The 18,138-nt window shown below is 34.6% G+C and overlaps 1 protein-coding gene across 1 annotated transcript in view; it reads left to right on the top strand.

The window, feature by feature from the left end:
- The window catches only part of ANO2 (anoctamin 2), a 484,690-nt gene that overhangs the window by 411,444 nt on the left and 55,108 nt on the right, over positions 1-18,138 (top strand). Inside the window, exon 20 of the mRNA XM_052001239.1 lies at positions 3,483-3,628. Coding sequence (XP_051857199.1) covers positions 3,483-3,628 — 146 coding nt within the window. The remainder of the gene's footprint in view (positions 1-3,482; positions 3,629-18,138) is intronic.

Raw genomic sequence — 18,138 nt, 5'->3', positions numbered from 1 at the left:
CCATCTTTGATCAATTAAAGCTCTCTTTATCGAAGAGATCCACTTCCATCAGAATACATCCTCAAACAGTATCATTGATGAGGTATATAATGATCTCCTGGTTCTACTCGTTTCACTTAGCATCAGTTCATGTAAGTTTTGCCAGTCCTCTCTGTATTCATACTGCTGGTCATTCCTTACAGAACAATAATATTCCATAATATTCATATACCACAATTTATTCAACCATTCTCCAATTGATGGATATCTTTCATTTTCCAGCTTCTAGCCCCAGTGTACATTGATGTCAAAAAAATTTTATTTATGTATAACTTAAATTTTTGATGCTGAAAGTCAAATTTGTGGGCTATTGCTCAGGGAACAGAAGAAAAGAGAAAAGGCTTACAGAGGTTAGAGTTCAAACATGTATTTTCAGTAGTTCAGCATCCTCAATTGAATCAGAATCATAGGATTCAAAAGTTAAAGGAATTTTAATAATTAAGTAATCCTATACCCTCCTTTTGCAGATGAATTAACAGGGACTCTGAGAAGTTTAATTATTGGCTTGTGATTACAGATGCAATAAATAGTGAGGCCAGAATTTTAACCCACAACTCCTGTAACTCCTTTGATTTTGCCTCAACTCCATGAAAGAGGAAGTCACTTATTAGTCTTTTATCTAGGTTCTTTCATCTCCACTCTTTGATATTCTTAAAACAGGTAGAGTTTAAATGAGATTCAGATAACTCTGTATCTAATATTTAGGTCTGCCTTTGTATATAAGCTTCCTGAAGGCAGAAGTCTTGTATATTAAGCACTTAGACTCACCACAACAATAGCCCTTTCAGCCCTACTAAATCTATTTTTCTATATACAAATTATTTATGCACCTAGCCTTATCATATTCCCTTCCACTAATAACTCTAAAATACAGTGATATAACAACTCAATAAAACCCACCACATTAATTCCAACAACTACAATCATCTCTTCCCTACTTCCCCTAACCCCCGCTATTCATCACTCTGTCATAACTAAGAACTACAAGACTTTACCTTTACCTTGCATCACTGGAAAGCAAATCGAGCACTTTAAGCTAAGCATAGTCTGACGCATTATAATTAAATGAGTACTTGTTGTTTGATGGATTGATGAGTGGACCCTGCTATTACAGATCAGATGGCTCTACAGTGACAAAATAGGCAATGGGCAGGAAAAAATTGAACTTCTAGCAGTAATTTTTAAAAAGAGGCCATCAATGCATAATCACTGACACAAGGCAGATTGAAATCTACCTTAAACTTAAATCTGGCCTTTACTACACAATCTTCATTAAGGATTTCACAGAATCTCAGAGTTGGGAGAGATGTCAGAGGTCTTCCAGTTAAATTCCTATCGAGATATGAATCTGTTTCTCTATTCTGTACTTGAGCTTTGTACAAAGTAACTGTACCAACTTTATTAAACCACCATTTAAAATCAAAACACTTAAACCCAAAGACTACAGTTTCTGAGATAAGAACTCTCTGGTTCTTATAAATGAAATACAAATTAAAACAACTCTGAGGTACCACTTCACATCTATCAGATTGGCTAATATGATGGAAAAGGAAAGTAATAAATGTTGGAGATGTAGGAAAATTGGGACACTAATGCATTGTTGGTAGAGTTGTGAACTGATCCAACCAATCTGGGGGAAAAAAAAAACTTCTTAGAAAACTGAAAAATAGTATGGCAGAAACTAGGCATACACCAATATCTCATTCTACATATATCAAAATAAGATCAAATTGGGTACATGATTTAGATATAAAGGGTGAAAGCAAATTAGAAAAGCAAGGAATAATTATCTTGTTAGATCTATGGAGAAGGGAAGACTTTATGACCAAATAAGATGTAAAGAACATTATAAAATGCAAAGTGGATAATTTTGATTGCATTAAATTAAAAAGATTTTGCACAAACAAAACCAATTCAATCAAGATTAGAAGGAAAGCAGAAATATGGGAAACATTTTTGCAGCAAGTGTTTCTGATAAAAGCCACATAGAGAACTGAGTAAAATTTATAATGCAGGTCATTCTCCAATTGATAAATGGGCAAAGGATGTGAACAGATGGTTTTCAGGTGAAAAAATTAAAGCTATCTCTATAGTTATATGAAAAAATGCTCTAACTAAATATTGGTTAGAGAGATACAAATTAAAACTACTCTGAGGTACTACTTTACACCTATCATATTGACTAATATGATGGAAAAGGAAAATAATAAATGTTGGAGATGTGGGAAAATTGGGAAACTAATGCATTGTTGGTAGAGTTGTGAACTGATCCAACCATTCTGAAAAGCAATTTGGAACTATGCTCAAAGGGTCATAAAACTCTATTATGCTTTTTGATTCAGCAATAACACTACTGTGTCTATATCCCAAAGAGATCATAGAAAAGGAAAAAGGACATATGTATATAAAATATAAGAACTCTTTTTATGATGGCAAAGAATTGGAAATTGAGGGAATGCCCATCAATTGGGGAATGACTGGACAAGTTATGGCATCAGAATGTAATGAAAAACTGTTGTGCTGTAAGAAATGATGAATAGGTAGATTTCAGAAAAACCTGAAAAGACTTAAATGAACTGATGCTGAATGAAGTAGACAGAACCAGGAGAATATTATATACATGATATTATCAATACTGGATGATGATCAACTATGATAGACTTGGCTCTTCTCAGCAATATAATGATGCAAGTCAATTCCAAAATACTCCAGATGGAAAATGCTATCCAAATAAGAGAAAGAATTATGGAGTCTAAATGCAGATAGAAGATTATTATTTTCAGCTTTTTTTCCCCTTTAGTTCTGATTCTCCTTTCACAACATGATTAATGTAAAATGATTGTATAACATATTATCAGATTGCTTGCTGTCTTGTAGAGGGAAGAGGGAGAAAAATTTGGAACTCATAATCTTATTAAAATGAATGTTGAAAACTACCTTTTCATATATTGGAAAAAACAAAATATAATTAAGTGGGAAAAATTAAAAATATCAAAGAACTTCCAACCAAGCATCCCTACCTTAATAAAGAGAATTTACACCCATGCTATTTCTTTTTTAAAGTAAGGCAAACTTTGTATTCATTTCTGTTTCCTATGATGAAAATTGTCTTACACCTTCACATTCTTGTTCTACTTCTTCTGTGAAATAGGAAAGATATTAATGCTGTCAAGGCTGTCCCTGCCCCAATATAACATAATAAAAAGAAAATGAGAGAGTTCAAAGTCTGGTTCTAATACTTATTACCATTTATCCTCTCAGAATTTTGCTTTCCTCTCCTACAAAATGAGGATAATAATGCTTATACTATCTTCCTTTTATGGAGTTATTAAGGAAACGAACTTATAAACGGGAAACTAACTTATAAACCTTAAAACACTATATAAATATAAATTGTTATTTTTACATGTAGCCTTTGATAAGTGGTCCATTTCTCTTCTCAGAAAACTCAAGAAACTGTTCCGAAAGCTGAAGGATGAAACAGAGCCTGGAGAAACTGACTCTACACAATCAAAGCACCCTGAGCAGTGGGACCTGGATTATAGCTTGGAGCCATATACTGGACTAACTCCTGAATATATGGAAATGAGTAAGGACTAATCTTCATCTAATGAGTAAAACATGAGTGGGAACTGGGCAAATAATATATTAGACTTATGTTTGTGGATCTCTTTAGTCCTCTTCAGAGTCATATATTATTTTCACAAAGAGAACCCTAGAATTCAAGTAAAAAGAACTTAGGATAAAGACCAGGTCTGCTACCAATTAGCTGTATGACTATGGACAAGTCCCTTCATTTCTGGGTCTATTTCCTTAATTAAAAGAAGGGAGTATAGATTGGACTAATGATCTCTATGGTTTCTTGTAGCTTTACCATTCTATGTTTTCTTTGTTCATTTCATTCAAACTCATTATAGATTGGCAATGTAATATAAAAGCTACCCCCCCCTCCCAAAAAAAACTAACAAAATTTTTGGCTTCATTGAAAAATATAGTTTTCAGGAATGAAGGAATGATTGTTCTACTCTATTATGCTCTGGTCAGAATATATTGGGAATGTTGCATTCAATCCTGAAAGCCACATTTTAGGAAGGAAACTGAGAGGATAGAGTTTCTCCAAATGAAGGAATTCAAGATAATGAAAGGATTTAGATCCATATCATATGAGGATCAGATGAAGGAACTGGGGATGGTAGTATGGAGAAGAGAAGACTTTTAAGGGAGATGATAAATCCTTTTTTAACTGTTGAGGAGTCCTCATAAAGACAGATTAGACCTATCTTGTTGATCCTGAAGGCAGAACTAGTAGAACTTGCACCAAAAAAAAAAAAAAACCCACCACCCAATTTTGGTTTGATATCAAGAAAAACTTAATAATTAGAAATATTGACAAGTGCAATGGACTACGTGGAGCAATAATAATTTTTCCTCATATTGAAGGTGTGCAGGATCTGTGTAGAACTACTTATGGGTTATGTTGGATAGACTCATGACTGAAGTATAAAAAGGGTCATATATAATCAAATTAGAAAAGATAAGGATATATAAAACTATGGATAGAGGAAGAGTTTTTGATCAAACAACTGACAAAGATAATCATAAAAGATGCAATGGAAATTATTATTAAAAAGTCAAAAAGGTTTTTGATAAAAATAAAAATCCATCAGCATCTTGAAGGAGATAATTAGGGAAAAATTTTTGTTGTAAATTTCTCCTCAAAGTGCCTTATTTCTAATAATATATATGTACCTACATACATAGAATATAAGTTTACATTTATAAATGCATGATGTATTTATGTATAATTCCCCACATGAGAAAAGGTCAAAGAATATATATAGTTTCCAGAAGAAGAAAGACAAGTTGTCAACAGCTATGTGAAAAAAAAAATTTCACATTACTAAGAGAAATGCTAATTAAAATAACTGAGGTTCCACTTCAAGCACTTCAGTTGGCAAAGATGACATAAAAGAAAAAGAAAAATTGCTGTAGAGCTCATTGGAACTATGGGTAGAACTATGATTGGTCCAATCATTCTTGGAAACAATTTATAATTATACCTTTTCACCAAGCAATATTATTACTAGAACCCAAAGAATTCAGAGAAAGAGGACAAGGTCCCATAGATCACAAAAAATATTTATGGCAGAACTTTCTATTGTCACCAAAAACACAAAACTGGAAACAGTGAGTGACTATTAACAGTGAATGGCAAGTGGCTGAGTAAATTGTGATATATAATTAATGGAATATAGTTGTGTCATGAGAAATAGCAGACTTGTAAGAATTGATACAGAATGAAGTGGGCAGAACATGAAAAAATGTTATGATAATTACAGTAATGTAAAGGAAAATAATTTGGGCAGATTTTGAGATTCTAATCAATGCATTGACCAGTTATGACTCCAGAAAATACTTGATGAGACATTTATTCCTTTTGCTGCTTCACTGGGAAGTTTTGTAGTAAAGGGATAAAATAAAACATTCATTTTCAGACATTGACAATGTAATTTTATTTTGTTTTGCTTCACTATAATTTTTTGCTAAAAGAGATGTCCTATTTTTATGGGTAGGGAATAGTTGGATAGTGATGGTAAACTCAGTTCCTTTAATTCAACATGTAGCACTCTCCCCACTGTACTAAGCTTCCTCTACTTGCCAACAATACCCTCATTCCTAATGTTAAAAAAAACCCTCTATTCTAATATTTTACCTGATGATGACTTGAGGGTCTAAAAAGGATTAATTCTCATGAGGCTTCACTCAGGAAGAAGACCATAAATTATCCATTTACAGATGTGTTATAATGAATGTAAAAAGTTACCAAAAAAATCCAAAACATTCAGATAGTAAATAGTTATTGGACATTGTTTTGGGACTCCCTTCCCCCCACTCATGTGAGGCAGAGGAGGCTTTTAATAAAATAATTATTTTTGTGAGTAAATGGAGCAGTAAAATAAAGCAGTTGAGAATCAAGCTTGAAAAGACATTTGAATTCTCATCTGTTCAAGAGGTTAAGGAAAATTCTTGGCTGACTGCAACAGACAACAAATATGCTATTGATGGTGAGGCTATATTCCATCAGGCAAAGATCACCTCTACTTATGTCTAGATGTCCACGGCAGGATATCTCCCTAGAGACTGATGTCAGTGTCACATCAACCACACAATCCAGTGACAGGCCCATTAGATCCTGGGAAGACAAATCAATGGAACCTCATAGAGGACGGTGTTGGAACAAAATCAATTCCCTCTCCTCAAAATGAAAATTTCAACTGGATCAGACAGAAAAACTCTGTCGTAGTAGGTATAGGACAGAATAAATCTTGGCAGAGAAACACATCTGACCAACTTAGGAATTTCTCATAAGGGGTACAATATCCCTTCAGGGAACAAACATAGAAACCTGAATTTCATGGGAATCAGAGGCACTTTATAGTTGGAGGGCCCCTGATAGTGAAGAGGGACTGACATATGGGGAAACTTAGTAGAAATGCTTTTATACTTTTGGGAGGTCTGATTATAAAATTCCAGAAATTGATATGGCAAAAGGGCTTACAAAAATATTACAAAATGCTTTGGGGATAGTCAAAACACCAAGTCATTCATATTTCACATTTGGTTACTTCCATATATCAGCACAGAGGTACAAAGTTATTTGTGCTTTGTTTGAATGCTAAATTACAGAAATTAGTAGGAGAATTCTGGGAAGATGGTGAAAGATGTCAGCAAATTCCAAGCTCTCCAGATCTTCCCACAAACCAGACAAAGTAATGCCTCAGGGTGAACATAAGAGTGATGAAAACAAATAGGAGTTGGGGCAGAACAATGATCTTTCTTCTAGAGAAGATCCAAAAAAAAGATGGTAGGATAATATGTGAAGTGTAATGTGAAGATACCATGTGAAGTGTAAAGATCTCCAGGCTAGTGCCTCTGAAACAGCAAGCATTGAACCCTGATTTCAATTGTATTGGATGAGCCAGAAGCCCTGGTCCCAAGAATTTTCACCTTTTGGACAATGTGGAGAGTCTGGTATCTAAGCAGAAGGAGAAGTGCTGATAATGAACACCAGGCCCAGTTCTGCTGCTGAAACTCGACCCTGGACAAGAAGGAACCAGCACACACATGGTGAGTGAAGGAGCAGTAGGGCAGGAATGCTGATGGTTCTGGGCAGTCACAAGGAAAACAGAGTTCTTGATTTTGATTCCAGGCTAGAGAGGAAAACTGAAGATGAATCTGAGGCTAGAGATACCACTCCCACATTTCAGGATTCTAGGTGATTACAATAATAATCTGTTATAAATAAAAAGGAGCAGGCCAAGGAAGAAAGAACCCAACCATAGAAAGTTACTATGGAAATAGAGAACAGGGTTTGCCAAAAAAAAAAAAAAGACTCTCCTATCCCAAAGGGTCATATCAAATGGTCTCCTGCCCAAAAAGACTTTAAAAATCAAATAAGAGAAATTGAAGAAAAAAAATTTTTTTAATAAAAACATTTCAAGAAAAACAAGAAAAATATGAAAAGAAAATCTACCAACTGGAAAAGGAGATACAGAATCTTAAGGAAGAAAACAACTCCTTGAAAATTAAAATTGAATAAAGGAAGCCAGTGAAGTTATAAGAGACCAAGAAAAATAAAACAAAATAAAAAGAATGGAAAAAAAATAGAAGAGAATGTGAAATGAGTCATAAGAAAAGCAACTCATCTGAAAAACAGATCAAAAAGAGAAGTCATAGGAAGAATCGGATTACCTGAACACCATAATAATAATAATAATAAAATCCTGATACAATAACATAAGAAATCATTAAAGAAAATTGGCCTAAAATGTTAGAACAAGAGGGGGGAGGTAGAAATTTAAAAATCCACTAGTCATCATCTGAAAGAGATCCCATGACAAAAATCTGCAGAAATATCAGAACCAAACTGAAAAACTCCCAGGTCAAGAAGAAAATATTAAGAGCAATAAGAAAAATAAACAAAATAACAATTCAGATACAGCAGAGCTACAATTAGAATCACACAAATCCTAGCAGTAGCTACATTAAAAAAGTCAGAGGTTAAATTTAAAATAGATTTAATCAAAAGAGAAAATAGGACAACTACACTATATTTCAGTTATATTCATATTACTCCAGACTTTTAAAAATAACTAGCCAATACAAAGTTGCAATGTTGGTAGTGCAGAAAATAAGTTGGTGATTTAGAAAGACATGGAAAGACTTGGATGAATGAAAGAAGATATTATCCACATACAGAGAAAGAGGACAAACAAGCGTGGCATTGTCTTGAATGGATGTATATGCATACATTTATATATATACTCTGTGTATGCATACATGTATATGTTTGTGTATATATCTGTGTGTATATACATAATATATAACATTATATTATTACAATTTAGATAATCATATAATTATGTAAACATGTAATAGTATATGATTATAATATAAGTATATATTTTATGAATAATATTATATGTAACTAATATATCTCTGCTTCTTGGAGAAAGGAAGAAAAAGAATAAAATAAAAAGTACATAAGAGAGAACAAAAGAAAACCTACAAGGAAACAAAGAAAAGATGGACATCTCTGAACATAATATGTAGTATTTATTATATAGGCTTTCTAGAAATGAAAATCTATTGTTTTATATTTTAAATCCTCTATTGTATTCTGCTGTGAACATGACAATGGTGTTTTTTTCCTATTTTGTGTTCAAATGTAAAATAAATTTTTAAAAATTATCTTTATATGTAATTGGAAAAATAAAATTCTGTTAAAAAGAAAAAAGTCAAATGAAGAAGACAATAAAAAAGAAGAAGATGAACATGATGAAGAGGAAGACAAAGGCAAAGAGGATGATGAGGAGAAGAAAGGAAGAAAGAAAAAAATTAATAGAACCAGGAACAGTAATGGCTAACATGAACGACTAGGTCAAGTTAGAGTGAATGCACTCGGGTCTCAAATAATTTTTTAAAATATCTGTTTATATTGTTGTTTAGTTGTGTCTAGCTCTTTGTGACCCCATTTGGAGTTTTCTAGGCATTTTTTTTTTTGCCATTTCCTTCTCTAGCTCCTGACATCCTACTTTGCCAGATGTTTTATATGCTATTAGAGAAGTTCAATTGGAACCAATTCCAATCTGTTCTAAAATAATAAAAGAATGTGATAACAAGGTGGAATGCATTATCTGCATTTTGACCATCTATGCAGCTTCTAAGGAAGTATATAGTAGCATAGAGACAAATGGTAACAGTGATCATCACATCTCTTTATCCACTTAAATATCCACATAAAGAGATATCCATCACATATCTCTTTAACCACTGAAGTTGACCCTAAGACATTTGACTTTAGAGATTCTTAGGTGCCAAAGGAATAAAAGGAGCAGCTGATATAGAAGCTCTGCATGAGGACTGGTCTGTTCTTGAATGGATTGTGAGAAGTACACAGGGAACAAATCACAAAGTCTAGTTTATCGATTCATAATCATTACAAGAAAAATCAAGAAAGAACACTTTGTCTGTGATGCCTTTTTTTTTTTTTTTTTTTTTTTTGCTGAGGCAATTGGGATTAAGTGACTTCCCCAGGGTCACACAGCTAGAACATTAAATGTCTGAGGCCAGATTTGAACTCAGGTCCTCCTGACTTCAGGGCTGGTGCTCTATCCACTGTACCACCTAGAGCCACCTATAGAGAGAACATCTTGAGAACACACTGATGAATGCTATCATCTCAGAGTCAATTATCCTTTATGCATCTCCCATAGTTATGGTACCAAAGAATACTAAAAAGATGTATGTTTGTAGATTAATGGACTTTGAACAAGAGGACCAAAGTGTATCAATACACCCTCCAAAGGATTCAAGATACCCTCAATTATCTGTTAGTCAGTCACTGTTTTTTTTTTTTTTTTTCTGGATTATATTTGTACAGTAGCTATTACCCGATTCCTCTCACAAAGAAAGTTAGGAAAAGATTGCTTTCATCACCTCTTGTTTAGGGTTTAGAAGTTAACAACCAAAAATTTGTTAAAATCTATGCTGCTATGCTGAACTACTACTAAATGACTTCATTCAAGTATATGTTATTAAGATGGGAAAGAAACAGAAAGATAAAAACCACAAAGGTTGTCTTTTTATCCCCTACATAACAATAGAACACTTTGAGTATCACTGGACAGACAAATGTGAATAAGCTTTTAAAGCCTTGGACAACTGCCTTACACGTGTAAGGCATTTTGGCCTATGATGACCCAAACAAAACATTTGTCATGAATGCAGATATCAGCTTGGAAGCTTGGGAGCAGTCCTGAACCAAAAGAGGGATGGTTACATGAAACCAGATGTATTTGCCAACATAAATTTGAGCAGCACACAGTATACTCCATCCACAAGCCAGAGTCTTTGGCTTTGAAGTAGTATACCACTGAAATTATAGATGGAGAAAAATTACAAATGTGGACTGACAAGAATCTACTGACATAATATGGGTGACAGATTGATGGCAGCAGTGGCTATTCAAGGAGCATTCACTACCATTGAGGAAATACTAATGCTTAGGATGCAGATGTATTATTCAGAAGAGACTAAAGCTGTGATAATGCCTAAAGGGTTGAACACTACATGTAACTACCAAAGGACAGGACTATAAGTAGATGACAATACAATGGAAAGCCTGGTCTTTCACCAGACTGCATCCCAGTAGAATTTGTGAACCTTTTTTTGCTTCATTTTTCTATGACTGGCCAAAAGAACAGGTGATTGATGAAAGTCTGCATAAAGTAATAAAGGCACTTGGGTGCTCAGTAGATAGAGCACTGGCTCTAGAATTATGAAGACCAGAGCCCAGATCCAGCCTCAAACAGTCATTGTATGATCCTGGACAATTCATTTAACCTCTTTTTGCCTTAATCCACTAGAGATAGGCATGGTGAACCATTCCAGTATCTTTGCCAAGAAAATCCTATGGACAACATTGACATATTATGATCCAAGGGATCATAATGTCAGACAAGATTGAATAACTGAACAACAAGCATGAAGAGCCAAGAAGTATGGTGGTGATGGCAAAACACTCATGTACCAGTCTTTTTCAGGCACTTTCCAATTGAGATGATGGCAGAAGTGGAAGTTCTTCAATGGAGTACCACATGTGACTGTGTTAATTCCATTAATGGTAGTAGGAAATAATTCGTGCTGCCCAAGATATATTGTTTTATGGCCATGAAGTTCTACAGATGATTTTGGACACTTTGGTTAAGAAAGGACTTTAGATGAAGAAATATAATTCTGATACAACAAGGCCACAGATAATACCAAAAAATATGAGACTTAGACCCATTGTGTGCAAACAAAAATTATTACCAATTAATGCTCCTTACTTGGAGAATATAAGTATTAGCAAGCCCTTGGAACTTGTCTGCATTGGCTTTTCTGTGGGAGGAGATAGCAAAGATGTAAGTTAATAGGGGTGGTGATAGACTGTTTTAACTGGTATTCTCAATTTATATCTAGCAAAGCCCCAGAACACCTCTGCAACTGACAAAATATTTTGGAAAATTGTCACTCGTTTGTATTATTCAAGAACCATTCATACTAAGGCAGAAACTTTGAAAATATGATGTTCACAGAGATTTTGGCTTTGTCTGACATCAAGAAGCTTCAGACAACACTTTATGATACTCAAAATGAGTGATCTTATGATCTCTAAAGGGGCTAAAAGGGAATATTATTATCATTAGTTAAATCAATAAGCATTACTTGAGCTCCTACTATGTACAAGGCACTGTTCTAAGCAGTGGAGATGCAAAGAAAAGCAAAAGATAGTCCTTGTCCTTGAGGAGATCACAACCTAAGGAGTGAGAGGGGTCCTGTGGAGTGATAACTAACATATATAAACAAGATATATCCAGGACAATAGAAAAAATTGACAGAAGGGAGGCACTAGAATTAAGAAGGATTGGTAAAGGCTTCCTTTAGAAAATAAGATTTTAGCTAGATTTTGAAGTTGAGGAAATCAAGATGTAGAATTGAGGAGGGAACCTTTCAGACATGGGGGAGAATCAAAGAAAATGTCTGAAAGAGAGAAATAAAGTAATTTGTTCATAAACAGCAAAGACACCTGCATCACTGAATCAAAGGAGCCAGGGATATAGAGTATAAGAAAGCTATGTGTTTGCGTTGGGGAATAAGAGAGGGGCTAAGTTATGAAAAACTGTAAACATTAAACAGGATTTTGTATTTGATCCATGATGTTCCAGGGAACCAGTGGAGTTTTTCAATATGAGAATGATATGGTAAAGCCTGTACTTTAGGAACTGGTGGCTCAGTGGCAGTTGGATTAGAGTAAGGAGAGACCTGAGGCAAGCAGACCTCCCTATATGCTATATGTATGATATATGCATATCATATGCATATACCAGATATGAGGTGATGAGGATCTTCACCAGGGTTCTGGCTGTATCAGAGGAAAGAAGCAGGGCATATTTAAGAGATGTTGCAAAAGCAAAACCAATAAATTTTATAAAACAGGATTTGGAGTGGGAAATAATGAAGAGTCCAGAATGACATCTAGATTGCAAACCTGGAGGATTGGAAGGATATGATCAACCTGAGCCTCAGATCCTTACTAGATGTTTGATTATGAGCCAAATCATTTAACTGCTGATTGCCTCAGTTTCCTTATCTGTAAAATGAGGGAAAATAATTGTACCAACTTCCCAGAGGTGTTATATGAATAAAATAATAATTATAAAATATTTTACCAACTTTAAGTTATTGTATAAATGTTTATTCTATTATGTTTATTAGTCTATCATGTTTATTATTGTAGTAGTGTTAGGTTAAATAACATTCCCAGGATTATATAGCCAATGATAATAGCAATCTATTTCTAAGACCCATTAAGAATTATAAGATTATTTCCCCCTAGTCACTATAAAAGCCTGATAACTGCAAATACTATTTGTATTTTATTTATAGTAAGAAAAATTGAACCTCAGGGAGTTATGATTGGTCCTCTATTTTTATCACCTCCACTCCTTTTCTCTCTATTTCTCAATTCTGCAATCCGGCTTTCAACAGAAGTTGTTTTTTTCCAAAGTTATCAATGATCTTTTAATTGGTTAATTTCTACTTTTTCTCCCCAAATCTTATCCTTCTTGACTTTTCTGTAGGATTTAACATTGTTGAGTTTTTGTGACATTGCTTTCTCTCTCTAAGTTCTTTTACCTGTCTCTTCCCATCTTATTTTCTGGATCATCGTGTATATTCCTCCCTTAACTATGGGTGTTTTCTCAAGGCTCTTTTATGGACCTTTCTTTTCTTCCTCTTTATTCTCTCTCTTAGTGATCTCATCACTTCTCATGGTTTCATTTATCACCTCTATGTAAATGACCTTCATATAAATATATGCATTCCTAGCTTCTCTCCTGAATGTACTCCTATATCACCAACTGCCCATTGGATGTCACAAATTGAATACCCACAAGGGACTCAGAGTCAACATATCCAAAATAAAAATCATCCCTCTCTTAAAACCTATCGCTATTCCAAAATTACTTATTTCTTTTGAGGATACCATCATCCTTCTAGTCATGTAGGCTTTCCACTTCCGAGTCATTTTCAATTTCTCGCTCTCTCGTACTTCACACATATTAATTCAATTCTCAGGGTTTTTTTTTTTTTTCCATTTCTGCCTTATCATATCTGTCCCTTTATTCAACAGTCACAAATTGGTTCAGCCCTTCATCCTCTGGTTTCATCTGGAATTTTGCAATAACCTCTTAAAGGCAATAACCTCTTCCTGTCTCTTATCTTTTTCCACTCCTCTCTACACCAATACCAGCTTTTCAGCTGCATTACATATGATTCCCTTTCCTGGACTTTCTGATTCAATAAAACTGACTTTCTTGTGCTTTCATATGCCATTCTAGCTCCCTTCTCTGTGTCTTTGCATAGATTCTTCCTGTCTTCAGAATGACTTCTTATCTTACCTTTATCTAGAACTCCTTATTTCGTTTAAAGTTCCTCAGGTCTCTAGCTACTAGAGATTTCACTACCAATTATTTTGTATTTATTTTTGTATATTCTGTAATTATATATTTACAAGTAGTCTCTATGTTAGAGTTTGTAGTGTGTCTGATTGTGGCTAATGAGACTAATGTGAACTCAGAGTTCTCTGCTATAGGTCAGACACAAATAGTCTATGAACATTTTGGGTGACTTCTCCAACTTTGTGCATCTTGTGTTTCTTCTGAGCAAATTCAATTCTGCTTTGCTCAGAGATGGCATTCTGTGATGGGCTAATCTGTATCAGTGTCTCCTATGTTATACAATCAATTCTAACATTCTTAAGAGAGACCTTAAAAGGGTCATTGCATCACTTTTTTCTGACCACTTTGTGAGCGGTTGCTATGTGTGAGTTTTCCATAAAAGAATTTTTTTTTGGCAAGTGTACATTTGGCATTTGAACAGTGTGGCCAACCTAAGTTGTGCTTTCTGAAGTAGAGTCTGAATGCTTGGCATTGGTTCAAAGCTAGCTATAATAACCTCTCATTTCTTGAGTTCTATAAGTTAATAATATTTTATGGCCTGTGAATAATATTATAAATATCAAGGGCTAAATGGTAGAAAAAAGCATCCCTACCCCTGAATTAGACCATGAAAGAATAAATTTTGACCAATATCTAATTTGGGGGGAGGGGGGAAGAGACAAATCTATTCCATAAGATGGTATCAATAATCACTTGGAAATAAGATGTAGCAGTATAAAAATTTAGAAGTTAAAATAATCAGTCATGAACATTTATTAAATGTCTTCTATTTGCCAAGAACTGTGTTAAGCACTAATAATAGAAAGACAAAAAAAAAACAGTCTCTATTCTCAAAGAGCTTGATGTATTGATTGTTATTGTTTGTTAAGTTGTTTTTCAGCCCTGTCTGACTTTTCATGACTCCTTTGGAGGGAATTTCTTGACAAAGATACTGGAATAGTTTGCTATTTTCTTCCCCAGATCATTTTACAGATAAGAAAACTGAGTCAGAGAGAAGTGACACAGCTAGTAAGTGTCTGAGGCCAGATTTAAACTTAGGAAGATGAATCTCCCTGATACTAGACTTGGCACTTTATCTCCTGCCCCACCATCTACTCAAGTAGATATAATATGCAAACATCAGAAGACAGATCTGGAAATAGCAATGGGGAACAAATATTGTCCCAACTTGAATAGTGAGTTTGAGGATAATGAGTAAAAGTGCAAGAACCATCACTAGAAGGGGTGACTAGGCAGACTGTGTCAATAGGAGTGAACCGGTTTTCTATAGGAGTCAGAATTTGAAAAGAGTAGGAGAGGAAAACATGATGATGTTTTCATGATCAAAGAAAATTTGTTATCTATGGAGCACTTTTTCCAGAGAGCTCCATGAAAGGATAGGCTAGCTTTAAAGTGGAAAGTTGGGAGGTGGTAGGGAATTGGGAGATAAAAATAAGAGAAGAGGGACCAGGATAGTATAGAGGAGACATCTTTTTCTGAGCTCTTCCCCTGACCTTCAAACTAACAGCAAATCCAGCCTATGAACTGGTTTTGGAATGATAGAATATTGGTAGTGCAACAAATTATTAGCAGAAGATAATTTTGAAGATCTCCAGAAAAGGTCTCTTTCAATCAGGCACAGAAGGAAATAGGTCAAGTGCAGGTGGGCTGAGCACAGACACCAAGTGAAAAGATTCTCCCCATGCCAGAGAATCTATAGGGAGGAATCTACAGCAGTGTTGGCTACTCTGTCCTGGTTGCAGGCCAGTAGACTAGCAGTTGTAAGACATCCAACACAAATACAAAAGGCAAATAGTGAAACTCCAAACTCCAGAATTTCACAGGACCTGGCTACACTCCACTAGCATTGGAAGTTAGTCATCACTGATCTAAAAGTAGACCTCAACTTTAAAAAAATGAGCAAAAAAGCAAAAAGAACTTTGAACATAGTTTTTATGGTGAAAGGGAAGAACCGATTTCAAACCCTGAGGTCACTAAAAGCAGATTATCTCCAAATGAAGCCCCAAAGGGTGATATAAATTGGTCCCCATCTCACAAGGCTCTCTTGGAAGAAATTAAAAAGGATCTTAAAAGATAGCTAGAAGAAAAATAGGGAAAAGAAATGAGGAATAAGGGAGGGGATAGTAGGAAAAAAAGAGAGGGCTTTATATAACAGCTGGAGTCTCAAGAACATTGGGTTGAGTATGGTTTGACTGGGGGGTAGTTTGTGAATTATTGCTGAATGAATTCAGGAGGGCTATTGACATTACTTCAGGTCAACTTCAAGGTTATATATTCTCAGAATTAGGCTCTCAAGTAAAGAGATCAGAAGAGTGAGCTAATGTGCTAGTATTTCTCTTTTATTCCTGATGGCAAACCAAGCCTGGAAATGGGCAGATAGATCAGTCTTCCTGTGGATGTCAGTTATCCCTCTTCTAGTCTTCCTCAAGAATCTAATAAAACAGTCCCAAACACTGGAATCTTAGAACACTTAAAAGGATTCCCTTATTGATATATACACACACAGTGAAATTATATTAAATTCTCTTTTATAGATCTTGTGATACCCCCAGATGAAATTTCACATATTCCCTTTTCTTGCCTAGAGAAAAGGATGATTGACAATCAGAAGTCTTTTGTCTGACTTGATTTGGGAACGTATCTAAAAGTGGTTACATAGACATGTCCTTGTGATGTATCACATGTTCTGAAATTGGCAGAACTCTTTGGCAGAAAGTTTGAGCTCATTTTCAGGAAGAGACTCACTGACATGAGATACAGTCTCTTCTGTCTTATTCTATAACCCATCCCCAAATGTCTTGCTTATTTATTCAATTTATACAACTGGAATTAGGAGGATTTCTCCTAATTTGTTGCTCAATAGTAAGTGAGCACCTTCTCTTTCTCATCATATTTCAAGCTTAGCTTTTTTTTCTCTAACACCACTGCTTTCAACCTGTCTGGTTTATTGATTTCAAGTCTAGATCAGGGCTCCTTAAAATTCTTCCAACACCCCTTTTTACACAAAAAATTTTTATATAATGCTAGGTACATAAGTGGATAAAATAGGCATACAAATAAAACATTTACTGATAATAAATCATAAAGAAATTTATTTTAAAGCAATTCTTTGGTATACATAAAAAATTACTATTTATTAAAGATGAAAGCAAATTTACACATGAATGAGATGGATGTGATTATTTATTTTACATAAAGAACAAAATATTGGTGGAATATCTGGTAACTTTTTACTGCTGCCAAATTTTTCATGACCTAGCCTACATTCAGATAAGTGACCCCATATGGGGTCATGACCCATAGTTAAGAAGCTTTAGTTTAGATCCTACTGTAGACATAGTGCAGGAAAGGTCCTCAGAGTATATCCAAATCCCTTCATTTTATAAACAAGGAAAATAAATTCCAGCAACATTAAGTGACTTAACTAAAATCACATGGGCAAGTACATTTCCAAGGCAAGATTTGAACTCAAGTATTCTGAGTCTTGTTACCATCATTTCAGATTATTTGTGTATAAAATGAGGGAGTTTGAATTGATTCTCTTCAAGGTCCCATCAGCTCTAGCATTCTTTGGATTTATGATTCTATCTTACATCCCTAATCCTGCAAACATTTTCTATTTTAAAGATAAATATAAGTATGATTTCCCTTTACCCTATATAATTGGGGCCTCATTCTGCATTAGAGTTATATATAAATTATATATATATGCATAATATTCATTAATTCATTAGATTCAACAAGCACTTTTTGAGTTCCTATTATGTGCAGGGTGCTGGAGAGGATACAAAATGAATAAGAATATTTCTTTACATACAGAGAATGGGAGGTACTTTGGCTACAATGGACCAAGTGACATTTCAAAGCAAAGCCTTTCCTGACTATAACTACCTCCATCCCTGTCTGGGTTCAAGTCTTTGGTGAAAGTGAATCATAGAAATAGTTTGCTTGCTGAGGCATGGATTTAACCTGAACTCCAATTAGGAACAGTCCCCTTAGAAGGCCCACTCTCTAGCTCAATGGAGTTCATCAAGAC

Source organism: Antechinus flavipes, chromosome 5 (assembly GCF_016432865.1).
Source record: "Antechinus flavipes isolate AdamAnt ecotype Samford, QLD, Australia chromosome 5, AdamAnt_v2, whole genome shotgun sequence".
Classification (NCBI taxonomy): domain Eukaryota; kingdom Metazoa; phylum Chordata; class Mammalia; order Dasyuromorphia; family Dasyuridae; genus Antechinus; species Antechinus flavipes.
Note: the sequence above shows the minus strand (reverse complement) of the source record. Positions and strands in the feature narration are given on the sequence as shown.